The sequence below is a fragment of the Onychostruthus taczanowskii genome, unplaced genomic scaffold, assembly GCF_017590055.1.
Source record: "Onychostruthus taczanowskii isolate IOZ18803 unplaced genomic scaffold, ASM1759005v1 scaffold28, whole genome shotgun sequence".
NCBI classification, from domain to species: Eukaryota; Metazoa; Chordata; class Aves; order Passeriformes; family Passeridae; genus Onychostruthus; species Onychostruthus taczanowskii.
Window position 1 is genome coordinate 4,594,719 of NW_024500128.1, and position 11,855 is coordinate 4,606,573.

At 43.8% G+C, this 11,855-nt stretch overlaps 1 protein-coding gene across 1 annotated transcript in view; it reads right to left on the bottom strand.

Annotated features, from left to right (window-relative positions):
• Window positions 1-9,575, bottom strand: part of TMC2 (transmembrane channel like 2) — a 32,640-nt gene extending 23,065 nt beyond the window's left edge. Inside the window, exons 1-7 of the mRNA XM_041407722.1 lie at window positions 9,440-9,575; window positions 7,239-7,286; window positions 4,940-5,309; window positions 4,060-4,212; window positions 1,787-1,877; window positions 794-875; window positions 397-503 (exon numbers count right to left, since the gene is read on the bottom strand). Of these exons, the coding sequence (XP_041263656.1) occupies window positions 397-503; window positions 794-875; window positions 1,787-1,877; window positions 4,060-4,212; window positions 4,940-5,309; window positions 7,239-7,286; window positions 9,440-9,575 (987 nt within the window). The remainder of the gene's footprint in view (window positions 1-396; window positions 504-793; window positions 876-1,786; window positions 1,878-4,059; window positions 4,213-4,939; window positions 5,310-7,238; window positions 7,287-9,439) is intronic.
• Between the last annotated feature and the right edge of the window lie 2,280 nt (window positions 9,576-11,855).

Here is an 11,855-nt window from a genome sequence, read left to right on the forward strand (position 1 = left end):
GGCTGTGCCATGGCCATGCTCCCCAGAGGGCCCAAAACTGAGGGTACTTAATTACTTTCAGAGCACAATCCATTTCGTGTGGCTCGTGCAGACCAGATCTTATGCCTAGGATTGCAATGTCGTGTTCTTCACTTTAGTCAGAATGTAAAACTAGCCTTGAATTAGATTGTTGAACTGCTATTTCAGCTGCTGGATGGGCAGGATCTGTGATAGCATTTTATGTCTCCTGATATCAAGTCGACTTCTGCTTCTTTGTCAGTAACTCTTTGTAAATAATCCTCCTCAGGCATGTCATTTATCTAAAGTGATGCCTGTTATAAGGCATTTGTCCTGTCAATGCCATGTTTGTGTCAAGCAAAGGGCAAGATATTACTGAAAGAAGAATGAAGCACTTACCTCTGGAATGATAACCAGTCCAAATATTAACCCAAAAAGGACAAGATTTACTCCATACATCCACCGCAGAAATATGAAGTAGGAAGCAACAGAGGAGCCAAAGTGACCTTAAAGCAGAAGACATTTCATGGTTAGGAGTTTAGGAGGGTTAAACTGCCCTCAGCAACACTTTACCCTCAGGTCTCCCCTTGAGAGATTTCCCATGAGCCTCCCAAGTGTCCCCACAGCTGCTGGAGAGAGCAAGACCTGGAGCTGCCAGGGCTGTGTGCTCCTTGTTTGGCACTGATGCCCAGGGTGAGTGGAGACTGAGGACCAGGAAGTTGGAACATTGTTTGTATGAACACAAGGCAATCTTAGAAAATGTCCCCACTGCCACCACACAGCAACTTCAACTTACTCTCCACTTCCTTTATCTTCATCTCCCAGGGTATGCACTGAGTTTTAAAATTTTCAAAGTCTCTCTTAAATTTCACCCATTTCTGAAACAAGACAACATTGCAGTGAGCAGAGAGGTGTGAAGAGGGGGTCTGCTCTGAAGCAGGACTTTCTAATATCAGAGTTTGGTAGCATGGTTAGGTGTGGGTGTAAAGTCCAAAGCAGGAACTCTTGTCTGGATCTTATCTTTTGGACTATTTCAGAAACTCCCTTCAACCAAAAATCGCCCACACTCCCAAGTGTTCACATTTATGACTTGGTTTTTGAGAGTTTTAACTTTTCCAGGCTTCTGGAAAGCTGCAGTTGTGCTATGGATTGATCAGATTATATAGAGGTTGGAAATTCAGACCTGCCTCTGGATTGAAAGAATTGGTTCCGAACAAACTGTTTAAAACAACATTGATAAAACACTGAGCTCGAATCTTTCCTCACAAGGCCAGCAGCTAAACTCCCATTGATTTCATAATCTCAGGTCTGGCTCTGTTTTGCACTTCTCAATATAATCTCCATGACAACATGCAACTTGGCTACCAACTTCAGTCTCAAAGCACAGCCATCCTTCTCCCTGTTATCTCCTCATCTCTGGAGAAGATGAAATTTTATGGGACTAGGCATAGGCAAGAGGCAGGGCCTCTTTCCCCTTTAGGGATCTCTTTTCTCACATATCAAGGTTTTGGAGATTGCAGCCAGAAAGCCATGGTTTTCCCTGCTCCTGTAAACCCTCCCTTGCTTCTAGAAAGGTCATAATGAAGTTCAGGTTGGGGTGAATTTTCCCCTGTTCTTTCTCCAATAGTAGTAAATTTGATGCCAGCTAGTATTTTTTTGAAGGTGGGCAGTAAGTTTTATTCTGACTTCCTTGTGCCTCTTTCACCAAATAGAGGTCAATAAACCTAAAAATATGCTGAATACATAACTGAGTATCCAAGCCTTTTGCTGACATCACTGTAGCACTTACCTTCGCCATCATCATCTTATATGCATACAACTTTTTGCCCTTTCCTTTTCCCAGTGCTCCTTCAAACTTCTCTACAAAATCTTGTGCCTCCCTAATTGGAATATAAACAAGCAGGTTATTAAAACAGCAGAGGGGTCTTTAGCTTTTCACCCCTGCCTGCACCAGTGGGATCAGCAACCGTGCTCAAAGCGAGGTGGGGACTTGGTGTCTCTCCCCACCTGCTCTCTTGCTGTGCCATGCAGAGCTCAGACACCCACACAGGATTGTCAGGTCCCCAAAGCACTCACATTCATATGGAAATGTTTTATATTTGCTTTAAGTATTGTTAGTGCCCCAAATCTTGCTCCACACTTCTCCCCAGGTGTAAACTAAAAGCTTGCCCATTTCTCTCACTGCAGAGCTCTCTCAGCCTGTATGCCTGTTATAATTTTTCTCTCCTGATGCGTTGGTCAAGGAGAAAATAACATTGCCTAGTGAAACAAACTCCAAGGGGAGTTTCCTTTTATGAACACCTCCCAGGATAAATATCAGAGATGTGCAAACAGCCCAAGGGGATAATCTCAGTGCCAGAAGAATGAGTATATGCTAGTCAGCAGTAAAATCAAGCTGCAGAATGAAACAAGTTTTACACTAGGATATCTAAGGGAAACACAGAGAAAATAGTCTAGGTAGATGCTGTTATGCTGAATATGCTGAGCTTGTGAATAAAATTATATTGTATATTGGCATTGCCAATAAAAAGAGATTAAATTTCAGGAGGTTTTATGCCATCCTAAGCCTGTGGGAAAGATGGACTTCCACTTGGTATAAATAGTTGTCTAAGTCTGCCTGTAACCTTGGAAAAATCACCTGTGACTTCATTTGCAAACCTAAAGTGAGATTTCTAAGTCTTGAACATATTGTTTCCCTCTCTTTGTGTTTTACACTCCTCATCTGTGCAATGGGGCTAATAATTTCTTCTCTCAGGGTTGAGTTCATGCAGCCAAAATATCTAGTGAATGTACAGCATGCTGAGAGCCTTTCTGGAGACCCCTGCACAAGCAGTGCAACAGTTTTGTTTAGGTTCGTTAGTAGGTAGTGATGATTGCTACAGCTCAGAAATACGATGAAAGTATGGAAGTACATTGTCTAATATGATCCTAAGTAGAATTTTAGTCAGCATCCTACACCACAGGGAAAATATGCATCAGAAATAACTCTGCTTTGCTCTTTTTTTTTTTTTTTTCTTTTCTGTTCAATAAGGATTTATTTGTTATGAGCTCAGGCTCATAACACAGCTGTGAGGTGGAAAAGTTACTTTAACACAGATTCCCTGTTATAGACTTTACCCAGATTTTCAGAAGTAATTGGCAGAGTTCACAATTTCTGATTTTATTGGAAGATGGAACAGGTCTTGGCCTTCAGGGCATAAAAGAGAGAAGCAAAGATGCATGGTGGATGTCAGCTTTCATAGCACAGTCACTGCAGTTCTGAGCAACCTCTCAGCAAACACGGAGCAGGGGCATCACCACTCCCTGTGGGACTGTGCCATGGTTTAACATAGCTTGGTTTTTAGTTAAAAAGAAAATGTATGCATGCTTTGCAATGCTATTTTGAAATCTCTCCTGGTAGAAAGAGGTTTCAGAGGTTCCTTAAGCAGTAGAGCTGGGAGCTGAATCATTGCCCTGACAGGGGAATGGTTTGTTATGAGCCACTCCCTGTCAGCCCCTGGGTTTTGATTTCCCTGGTCTGCTCTGCCCCACTGTCCCTCTTTGCTCAGCACTGAGGGGTCTCTGCTGCTGAGTTGTTCCCACTTTCATCAGGAGCTGTGTGGCAGATTTATCTTTTCTCCATAAACCTCTGAAAATAATGCAGCATTTTTTCCAAGAAGCCCCGTCTCAGGACTGTGCACTAACAGGGCACTGAGCTGCTCTGATTTCTGTCTGACAAAAGGCATGAATAAGCAAGCCAGGGTACGGAGTTTGCTTTAACAAGTAGCCTGACTGTAGCAAGTCATTTGGTTTTAAATACAAGGGTAGAATGTCCTGGCCATGGCTATCAGTTGAACAGATTTGCACTTTGTCTGTTCTTTGGTTACGGAGGCTGAAAATCTGATTGCACATTTTAACTCTGATCATTTTTACCCAGACAGGCTGGCCAGGTTCTGCCACCCACTTTTTCTGATACTATGGTATCACAGCAGCAACAAATATGTAATTTCAAGGAAAGAAAATGTACATCTCATAACAGTCAGCAGAGACCTCAGGAATGGGGTTTCCCATGTTGATGGGTACCTGAGCACCGAGAGCTTCTTCACCATCCTCCAGGGCTTGTTCCTCATGGTGGAAATCAGTTTTTTCTTTTGCTCCACCTGCTCCTTCAGCATCGCGAGCTCTTCCTCTGACAGTGACTCCTCATCAGATGAGTTGGAGGAAGCAGAAGAAGTACTGGAAGACACACAAAATAAAGGACACAGAAAAACTCACAGGGGTAGAGGGAAGGCCTTGCGTGGGGCAGGCAGACTGCTGCTGGCCCTGGGGATTCCCTCCGGTGTGGGCACAGTGCCTCAACATCCCCCTGGCTCAGTGTGATCCCAGTGCCCGTCACACTCAGAGCAGGGCTGTTTCCAGCCAGGATAATGAGGAGCCATTTGTGCCCCACTACAATTCACTCAGTGTCGTGCTTTGGGCCACATGTCAGCTATAGAACATTGCCTACAGCTACCAGGGCTACAGCTGGCTCTGGAAAAATGGTTTTCGTGCCTTCATAACAAAATGGGAGATGTGCAGAGAAGTCGAAGTTTGGGAAAGCAAGATTTGGAAGAGGAAGAGACTTGAAAACACAAGGGATACCTCTTAACTGGAATATTTCCATAGACCAACCAAAACAAGGTCTCCATGCCCAAATTTCTCAAGGTACCTTCTTTAGGTGTGCTTTTCCACCCCTGGCTGTAGGTACTAAGTCTCCATTACGTGCACAGACCTGACCCTAGTTGAGAAATGATACTAACTTGGAAACAGTTTGGTTTTGTGGTGTTTTCCACTGTGTCTCTTTAAGGAGAGCGGGAACTTATTTGCAGTCTATTGGTTTTGCCATTCTGATCCATATGCCACTGGCATGTCAATATCGCTGCCAGTCTGAACAAGGCACCGTAGTCAGGGATTGTTTAATTACCTGTTTTTCCTGCCTTTCTTCTGTTTATTCTCCCCCTCCTTCCCTCTCTTGGTTGTTTTCTTTTCTTTGTTTTCTGATTCCTTTTGATCTTTGTTAGGAGCCACTTTGCCTCTGTCTTTCTTCTGGCTTCCTTCCTCTCTTGCCTTTTTTCCATCTCTCTTTTTCCTTTGGTAATTTTTTCTCCTAGAAGCTCTGTTTTGTTGGCTGCCATTGTCTTCCTCTTTGCTCTCATCTTCTTCTTTGTCTTCTTTTTCTTCTTTGTCTTCTTTTTCTTCTTTGTCTTTCTCTTGCTTTTTGCTTTGAAGTCTGCTTGCTCTGCCACTTTCCCTGGGGGGCTGTTTGTTAGTTTTCTTGTCCTTTACTTTATCTTCTGCAAGTGATAACAAACAATTACATTAGGAAATCCATGCTGGCAGAATAAAGATTCATCAGAAGAGCATGGGCAGGGAGGACACCTGATGCAAACGCTGGCAAATTCAAAGAGTATGTGCCTGTTGATCGCGATGGGCTTTGTGTTATGCCCTGCCCAAGAACCAGGTGGAACTCTTTGCTTGTGCAGCTCCCATTTAAGGCAGCACGATTTAGCACATCAGTGACTTACATGTTACCATAAGAAAATTGGAAATTAGTTACAAATGCAAAAGCCCATCCATCAGACAGCACAGACAGATAACTCCCTGACCTGTAAACACACCAGAACAAAGGAAACAGAAATTGCAGTCTGTTACACAATGTGTAGTTTGCTTGTTGATGTGATGTCCTTGAAAGATGTTTACTTTTCAAGGCTGGGAATGGAGTTCTTCTATTTATAGAGGGAAAAGGCACAGCACAGGCAGTATCCGGTTTTCTTTCTCTCAGTTTTCTTTTATATTGAATGGTCTCTTTTCAGAGAAGAAAAAGACCAGACAGTCTCTGAGGCACATTTCATTCTTACTGGCATTGCAAGCTAAAAACCTCCTCTGTCCTTAAGTCAGAAATGCTTCCAGCTTAAAGGATTGAAGTGGAGCCTGATATAATTGCAGAATTTTATGGAAAGGGGGAAAAAATTTTTAAAAGCCCCCAAGTCTCTCCATCTCTTTCACTACCAAGCCTATTAAAATTAATAGTAAGTTTTCCAGAGTATTCTGGCTTCTTATTTTCCAAAATTTCTATCTGATGAAAGTCACAAGTTGGAGATATTGTAATAGAAGAAGGAAATTGTGATGGAATGGCTAAAATGAGGAGCCTAAAAGGAGAGAAAAATAGAAGCAAAAAAAAGAATTTGAATATTTGCATTTTTGGTTTGGTGAAAAGCTAGAAATTAATGGCAAGCAAATAGTTTCTGGTTTTTAGCGGTAAAAAATTTGTAGGCAGTGGTTGTCACATTTGACAGTGGGAATGAGAAGGAGCTTCCAATTAATTTCTCAGGAGGCATTATGCAGGTTTCAGTTACTATGTAATGGTCCATCTAAACTGAATTTTGGTCAATCATCTAGATCAAAGGACCACCTGCTGTCTTTGCGAAAATGTTCATTTTCGACAGCCAACAATTTAGGTTTTTTTTTTTTATTTGCAACCTCTCAAGTATTAGGTTAAATATGAAGCATTAATTTGTTACCTTTGTCTTACTGCCTCTTTTGCCTATATAGAAAAGGTGGATATGATTTTAAAAAATATATAAGTTCCAGTAGTTTTCTGTTTGCTTTCTCATATTCTGTGAGCAATACAGACACAGTTGTGAACTGTTTTTGCAGTGACAGCTACATTTGTATCACCTATCCAGTGCTGTTATTGTCTTACCTCTTAGCTCTCTCACTTGAGATATACTATACATGCAGATTTAAAGGTGTTTTTAGTCCTGCCATAGGCTTTTCCTGATTTCCCTCACAGTCACAAGTCTCCCTTCAATCCATTTTCATCGTTATCTTCTTGCGGCCATGACTGATGAAGATCAGTGTATTATGGTCTGAGTGAGCCTTACAGGGAGGGCAAGCAGGACCCCAGCACAGGGCATAGCAACCCCAGCCCTGCACAGGGTGGTGCTTTACTGCAGTGCCTGGTTTACCAGGGGCTGACTCCCAAGGGATGTGGGCTCTGACAGCCTCTGACTCTGGGAACATGGATAAAAGAGGACAGACTGCTTAAGAATGGCCTTTATACATCACTCTTATAAGCCAAACCTCAAGGGAAAAATCTGCTTGCTTGGAAGTAGCTCACGAAAGAGTTTATGTTGTAGAGCAAGTCATAAGTCAGAGAGAAAAAGAGAACGCATCACCTCTTCTATTTCAAACAGGACCACATTTGTTAATCTCTACATTACCTTCACTCTCTGTGTCAGTTTCCACTTCTCCATCAAACTCTATTCCAGCTGCAAAACAAAGAACAAAGAGTAATTGCATTTGTTGCTGGAATTTTCACGTGTGATGCTTGACACAGCTGACCCTTAAGCTCCAGCTGAGCTTGGCAGAATATTCCTTATTGATTATACATTATATTCCTTCCCTACGGCAATGCTCTTAATATTTACTTTAGTCTGGCAGACTGACAAAAGTCCCCTGCCCAGACAAACTGAAATTGTATGGTCTTTGAGACATGAAAAATGGTGTGCCCAGGAAGCTCCAAGAGGTTTAGTCAAGTATTTGGCAGCATGCAAATGGAAATGATCTCACAGTGATACCAACCATCTTCCAGGATGACCTGCAGAGCACTTTTCTTTTTCTTCCCCATGGCAGCCTCCCGTCTATTGCCCAGACACGGTAGCTGCCACGCTGCACACACACCCCAGTCATACACAGGTTACTCCCTCTTCCAGTGCCCATGTGCTTGTCTCCTTGGCATTGCAGACAGATGGGCATGTCCAGCCGTCAGTGACCTCTTGCTCATGAGCCATGAGGACAGGGAGGGGTGGGAGAGGCAGGGAGAACCTGGGCTCTGCCTCAGCCTACCCAAACACTTTCCCTTCTTCTCCCTTCTCCTTGTGAAAAAGCACCTGTTGGCATTACATTGCATTTCATTATTTATACATGAAGGAAAGCCCTTTGGTGGGTGCTTGGTGGTGTCGTATGAAACACAGACACAAGTCACGTCTGGTTCTGACATAAGCATGTGGCTGGAGGCTTTCAAAGGATCAATTTTCTTAATGCCATATTCTTTACTGACCTGCGACAATCTGTGTAACCCCGTTAGTCATTCTTCTGCATCTTATTAAATCTCTCAGCTAGTGTCCCCTGGGACTCAGCTATGGGTCACCTTTTGTCCTCCATGTGTGTCCCTTGGAGGGGACTCATGAGCTAATAGATGCAGCAAAGAGTCAGGAGTCAGGATACCAGGATCTCTCTTTCCTTTGCTCCTCTATTCTGTGTGACCTTTGCATACTCATTGCACTTGCTGGTAAAATAGGATAGATTTTCCTTCTAGGTGCTCTGAGGCTTAATTAATTAATGTGAGACCCTCATTTGGAAGGTCCTTTAGAACCACAAAGTATTGTATTGCATTCTGCAGCTTGCAGTTTTTCAGTGGGCCAAGAATAGTTTTGTCTGAGTGGTGTTCAGAGTAAAACCTGCACTGTCTGCCTCAGCTGTGGCTTCCACAGAGAGCACCCAAGGGTGCATTCCTGGTGGGGGGTTTCTCTTGGTCTCCCGAAAGGAGAGCTTACCCTCACATCATCTATGAAACATACTGCAGACCCCAGGCTTGCACAGGTGTCCCTCAGGGACCTGGCATAATGATTTTTTTTCCAAGGATTATCAGGGAGAATGGTAATTCCTTCCTTCCTTCCTTCCCAAAAGAGAGGAGTGTTGCAGAGATCAGCTTGAGGCTGATCAGCACATTGGCATGTGCTGATGACTCCTGCTTTGGATCAGGTGTAGTGACTGAGGGGATGCCAGCCTGAACCTCTCTCCACTGCTTTTTTTCTCATTGAATTTGGGTCTAGGGGCACCTTTCAAGTACTTTAAGTCCAACCCCATCTATGGATTTTGATCTATGTTTGACTTTAGCTCAGCTCTCCTGAGCTTAATACATAATGTATGGTATATGCCCATACATTATTAACGGCTCTAACCCTACAAGTTCATTGCACAGGGCATTTTCACTGTGCGTTCCCCACACCAGTGGGCTTGACTGGGTCTGAAGGCAGTGAGAGTGCCTTGTGAAGGTCTTCCCAGTGAATGAGTTACACCTGTAACTCTATATGTTGATATGGTTTCCAATGTGATTGCTAGGTCATTGAATTAATACTGCTCCAGGAAAAAAAAGGAGAAATTCCCAGCTGCTGGAGGTACTGGAACAGATCTTCTGCAAGATATTTCAGTTGCCTCAGTCCCAAGCATCTCCATCCCAAACAGAGGATCTAGGGGCCCTCTAGTTAAATGAAGACTGAGTTTCTGAAGAATTGTGTGGCAGGAGGCAAAAGGGCTGTGGATGCTCATCACACCCCAGCCTCCACCCCCTGGTACTGTACTCACTGATAGCACTGCTTCTGCCTCATGGAATCACAGAATGGTTTGGGCAAGAACTGACCTTTAAAGGCCATCTGTTCCAACTCCACTGCAATGAGCAGGGACATCTTCACATAGACCAGATTGCTCATAGACCTGTCCAAACTGACCTTGAATTTTTCCAGGGATAAAACATCCACCACCTCTCTTGGCAACATGTGCCCCTGTTTTACCACCCTCATTGTCAAAAAACTTCTTTGTACCGAATCTAAATTGACCCTCTTTTAGTTTAAAACCATTGTCCCTTGTCCTTTAATGAACCTTACCCTTTCTTTCCCATCAAGGCATGCTCAGATGCTTTTTGCATGCTCAAGGTCTGTTCATCTGGGCATCTCATTGGCAGAGTTGAGCATCCTGTTTTCTACTCCACTACAGAGTCAGTGATTCACACATGATCTGCACTGGAGCTGGGACAGCTGCAGGCTCCAAAGCTGCTTGTGCCACTAGGCATACCCATAGGTACCAAGTATGTGATTTTGAAAAGTGATGGGGACTGCAAGTTCATTTTACTACCCAAATGTGTGGCCAGGTAATACCTCTGTCTCTTGCCTTGAGATGAAACACCTGCTCTTTGATTTCACAGTCTGCTCACAGCAGTGGGGGCATCACAGTGTGGTGTATCCACAGCAGCCACGGGGGCCTTGGGTACCCCTTGCCTCATGGGGGGAAAAGAGTGCCCTGCACTCCCCTCATGGAGAGGGTGACAGCTGAGGGGTGCCAGCTTATGGGACAGAGTAGGAATGGGGGCTGTTTCACATTGTTCCCACAGAGCAACACATCAGTATGGATGATCATATTTGCAATAAGCTCTGCTTGGCTATTGCTTTGCTGCCCTGTACCCACACTGCCAAAGGTAGTAGCACTGGCCATGACAAAACTGTGCTGTTACAGGCTGGGTGGCAGCATTTCACTCTTGTGTAGGTAGGGACCCTTACTTTTCACACTCCTTACTCCGTTGGACTCCCTCCCATGGAGAGGAGGGAGTTGCACAATGTCTGGCAATTATTTCCTAATGAAGAATGTTACTAAAGTGTCTGCCCAAGGACTTACCCCTAAGGAGAAATCCCTACATTACCTTTCCAACTCAGCCTGTGGTGCAACAGACCCTTTGCATATGACAGGCTGCTCCCTTTGCCTTAGCATCTCAAGAGAATTAAATAACCTACTCCATCTGACGCTGTCTGACTCCTCTGGAAGCGATGGTCCCCCTTAGACTGATGTGCAGCCACACAAGCATGATGAGAAACCATGGAATCTTGATTCTTTGTGGTACATGTCCTTGGGGGAACATGTGGCAGACTTGCAGAGCCACCGTCACTTTTGGGGTGGGCTAGGCAGTGCTAGAGGCTGTGATGAATAGGAAGGTTGGGCAGAAGAGATGGGGGAGGAGAGGAGGGGGATTCGGTGCAACAAAGTGGTGTCATGAAAGATGAGACCGAGAAAAAGTGCAAAATGCTTAGGTTGTCTTGCCAGCATTGTTTGCCTTCTTTGCCTTGTTTTTTGGTAAGTGTAGAGAGATCTACACTTCTAATTTCCCCCCAGAATTAGGCTGGTGGAGATCTTGCCGTACCTCTGGGCTGGTTTTGCCTGTGTGATAGTCTGCTTGTAGTTTGTGGACACCGAATAGCATTGGTCAAAAAAACAAAAAGAAAGTTTAAAGGAGAAAAGATATTGCAACATGGAATTATTCATGGAGGAAAAAAACCTTATGGTGGGATATTCTAGAAAATGCTGTGTGTGAAGTAAGAAAAGTGTACTTCACATCCTTTTGACATCCATCTTTGATGGTAGAAGGTGTTCCATTAAAGGAAAAAATATACACAAAAATTTTACAATGAGACCTCAGCATGACAAGCCTGGGAGAACAGCAAGACTCCTCACAGGCTGCTGGAGAGGGGGCACATGAGGACTTTCCATGTCTGTGTGTGCCCATCAAAGAGGGGACAGACCATTGCAGGGCCCACCAGGACTTGCACAGCCACACAATGGGGAGTTCATTAGCAGTGCTTCAGCACCAAGCACACCACCATCCTCATCTCAGGAGCCTGATTTTCCTAAGAGGATCAAGTGTCTTGCAGGGTTTAGGATTTGTTGGGATTATAGATTGAGGGGAGGAGATTAATGGATGAGTCTTTTACCTCTTGAGTTATTCCACACAAGGTGTGAATAAGTAATGCATAGCCACGAATCTAGCTATTACTTACATAAATATCATGTGTATGCAATTTATGGAGTTGTAGCACAAATGTTTTTTACTGTGTTATTTAGTATTTTTTTCCTCACACTGGTGATGACTAACACTATATAATTTGGCAGTTTTGAGTTTTAGCATAGGAGGACATTGGGTGTCTCACACACATCCCAGTGTTAAATAAAAAACAGTTGTGTTATGGAGAGAGGGTAACTGAATCCTGGAAGCACATACAACATACTTGTAA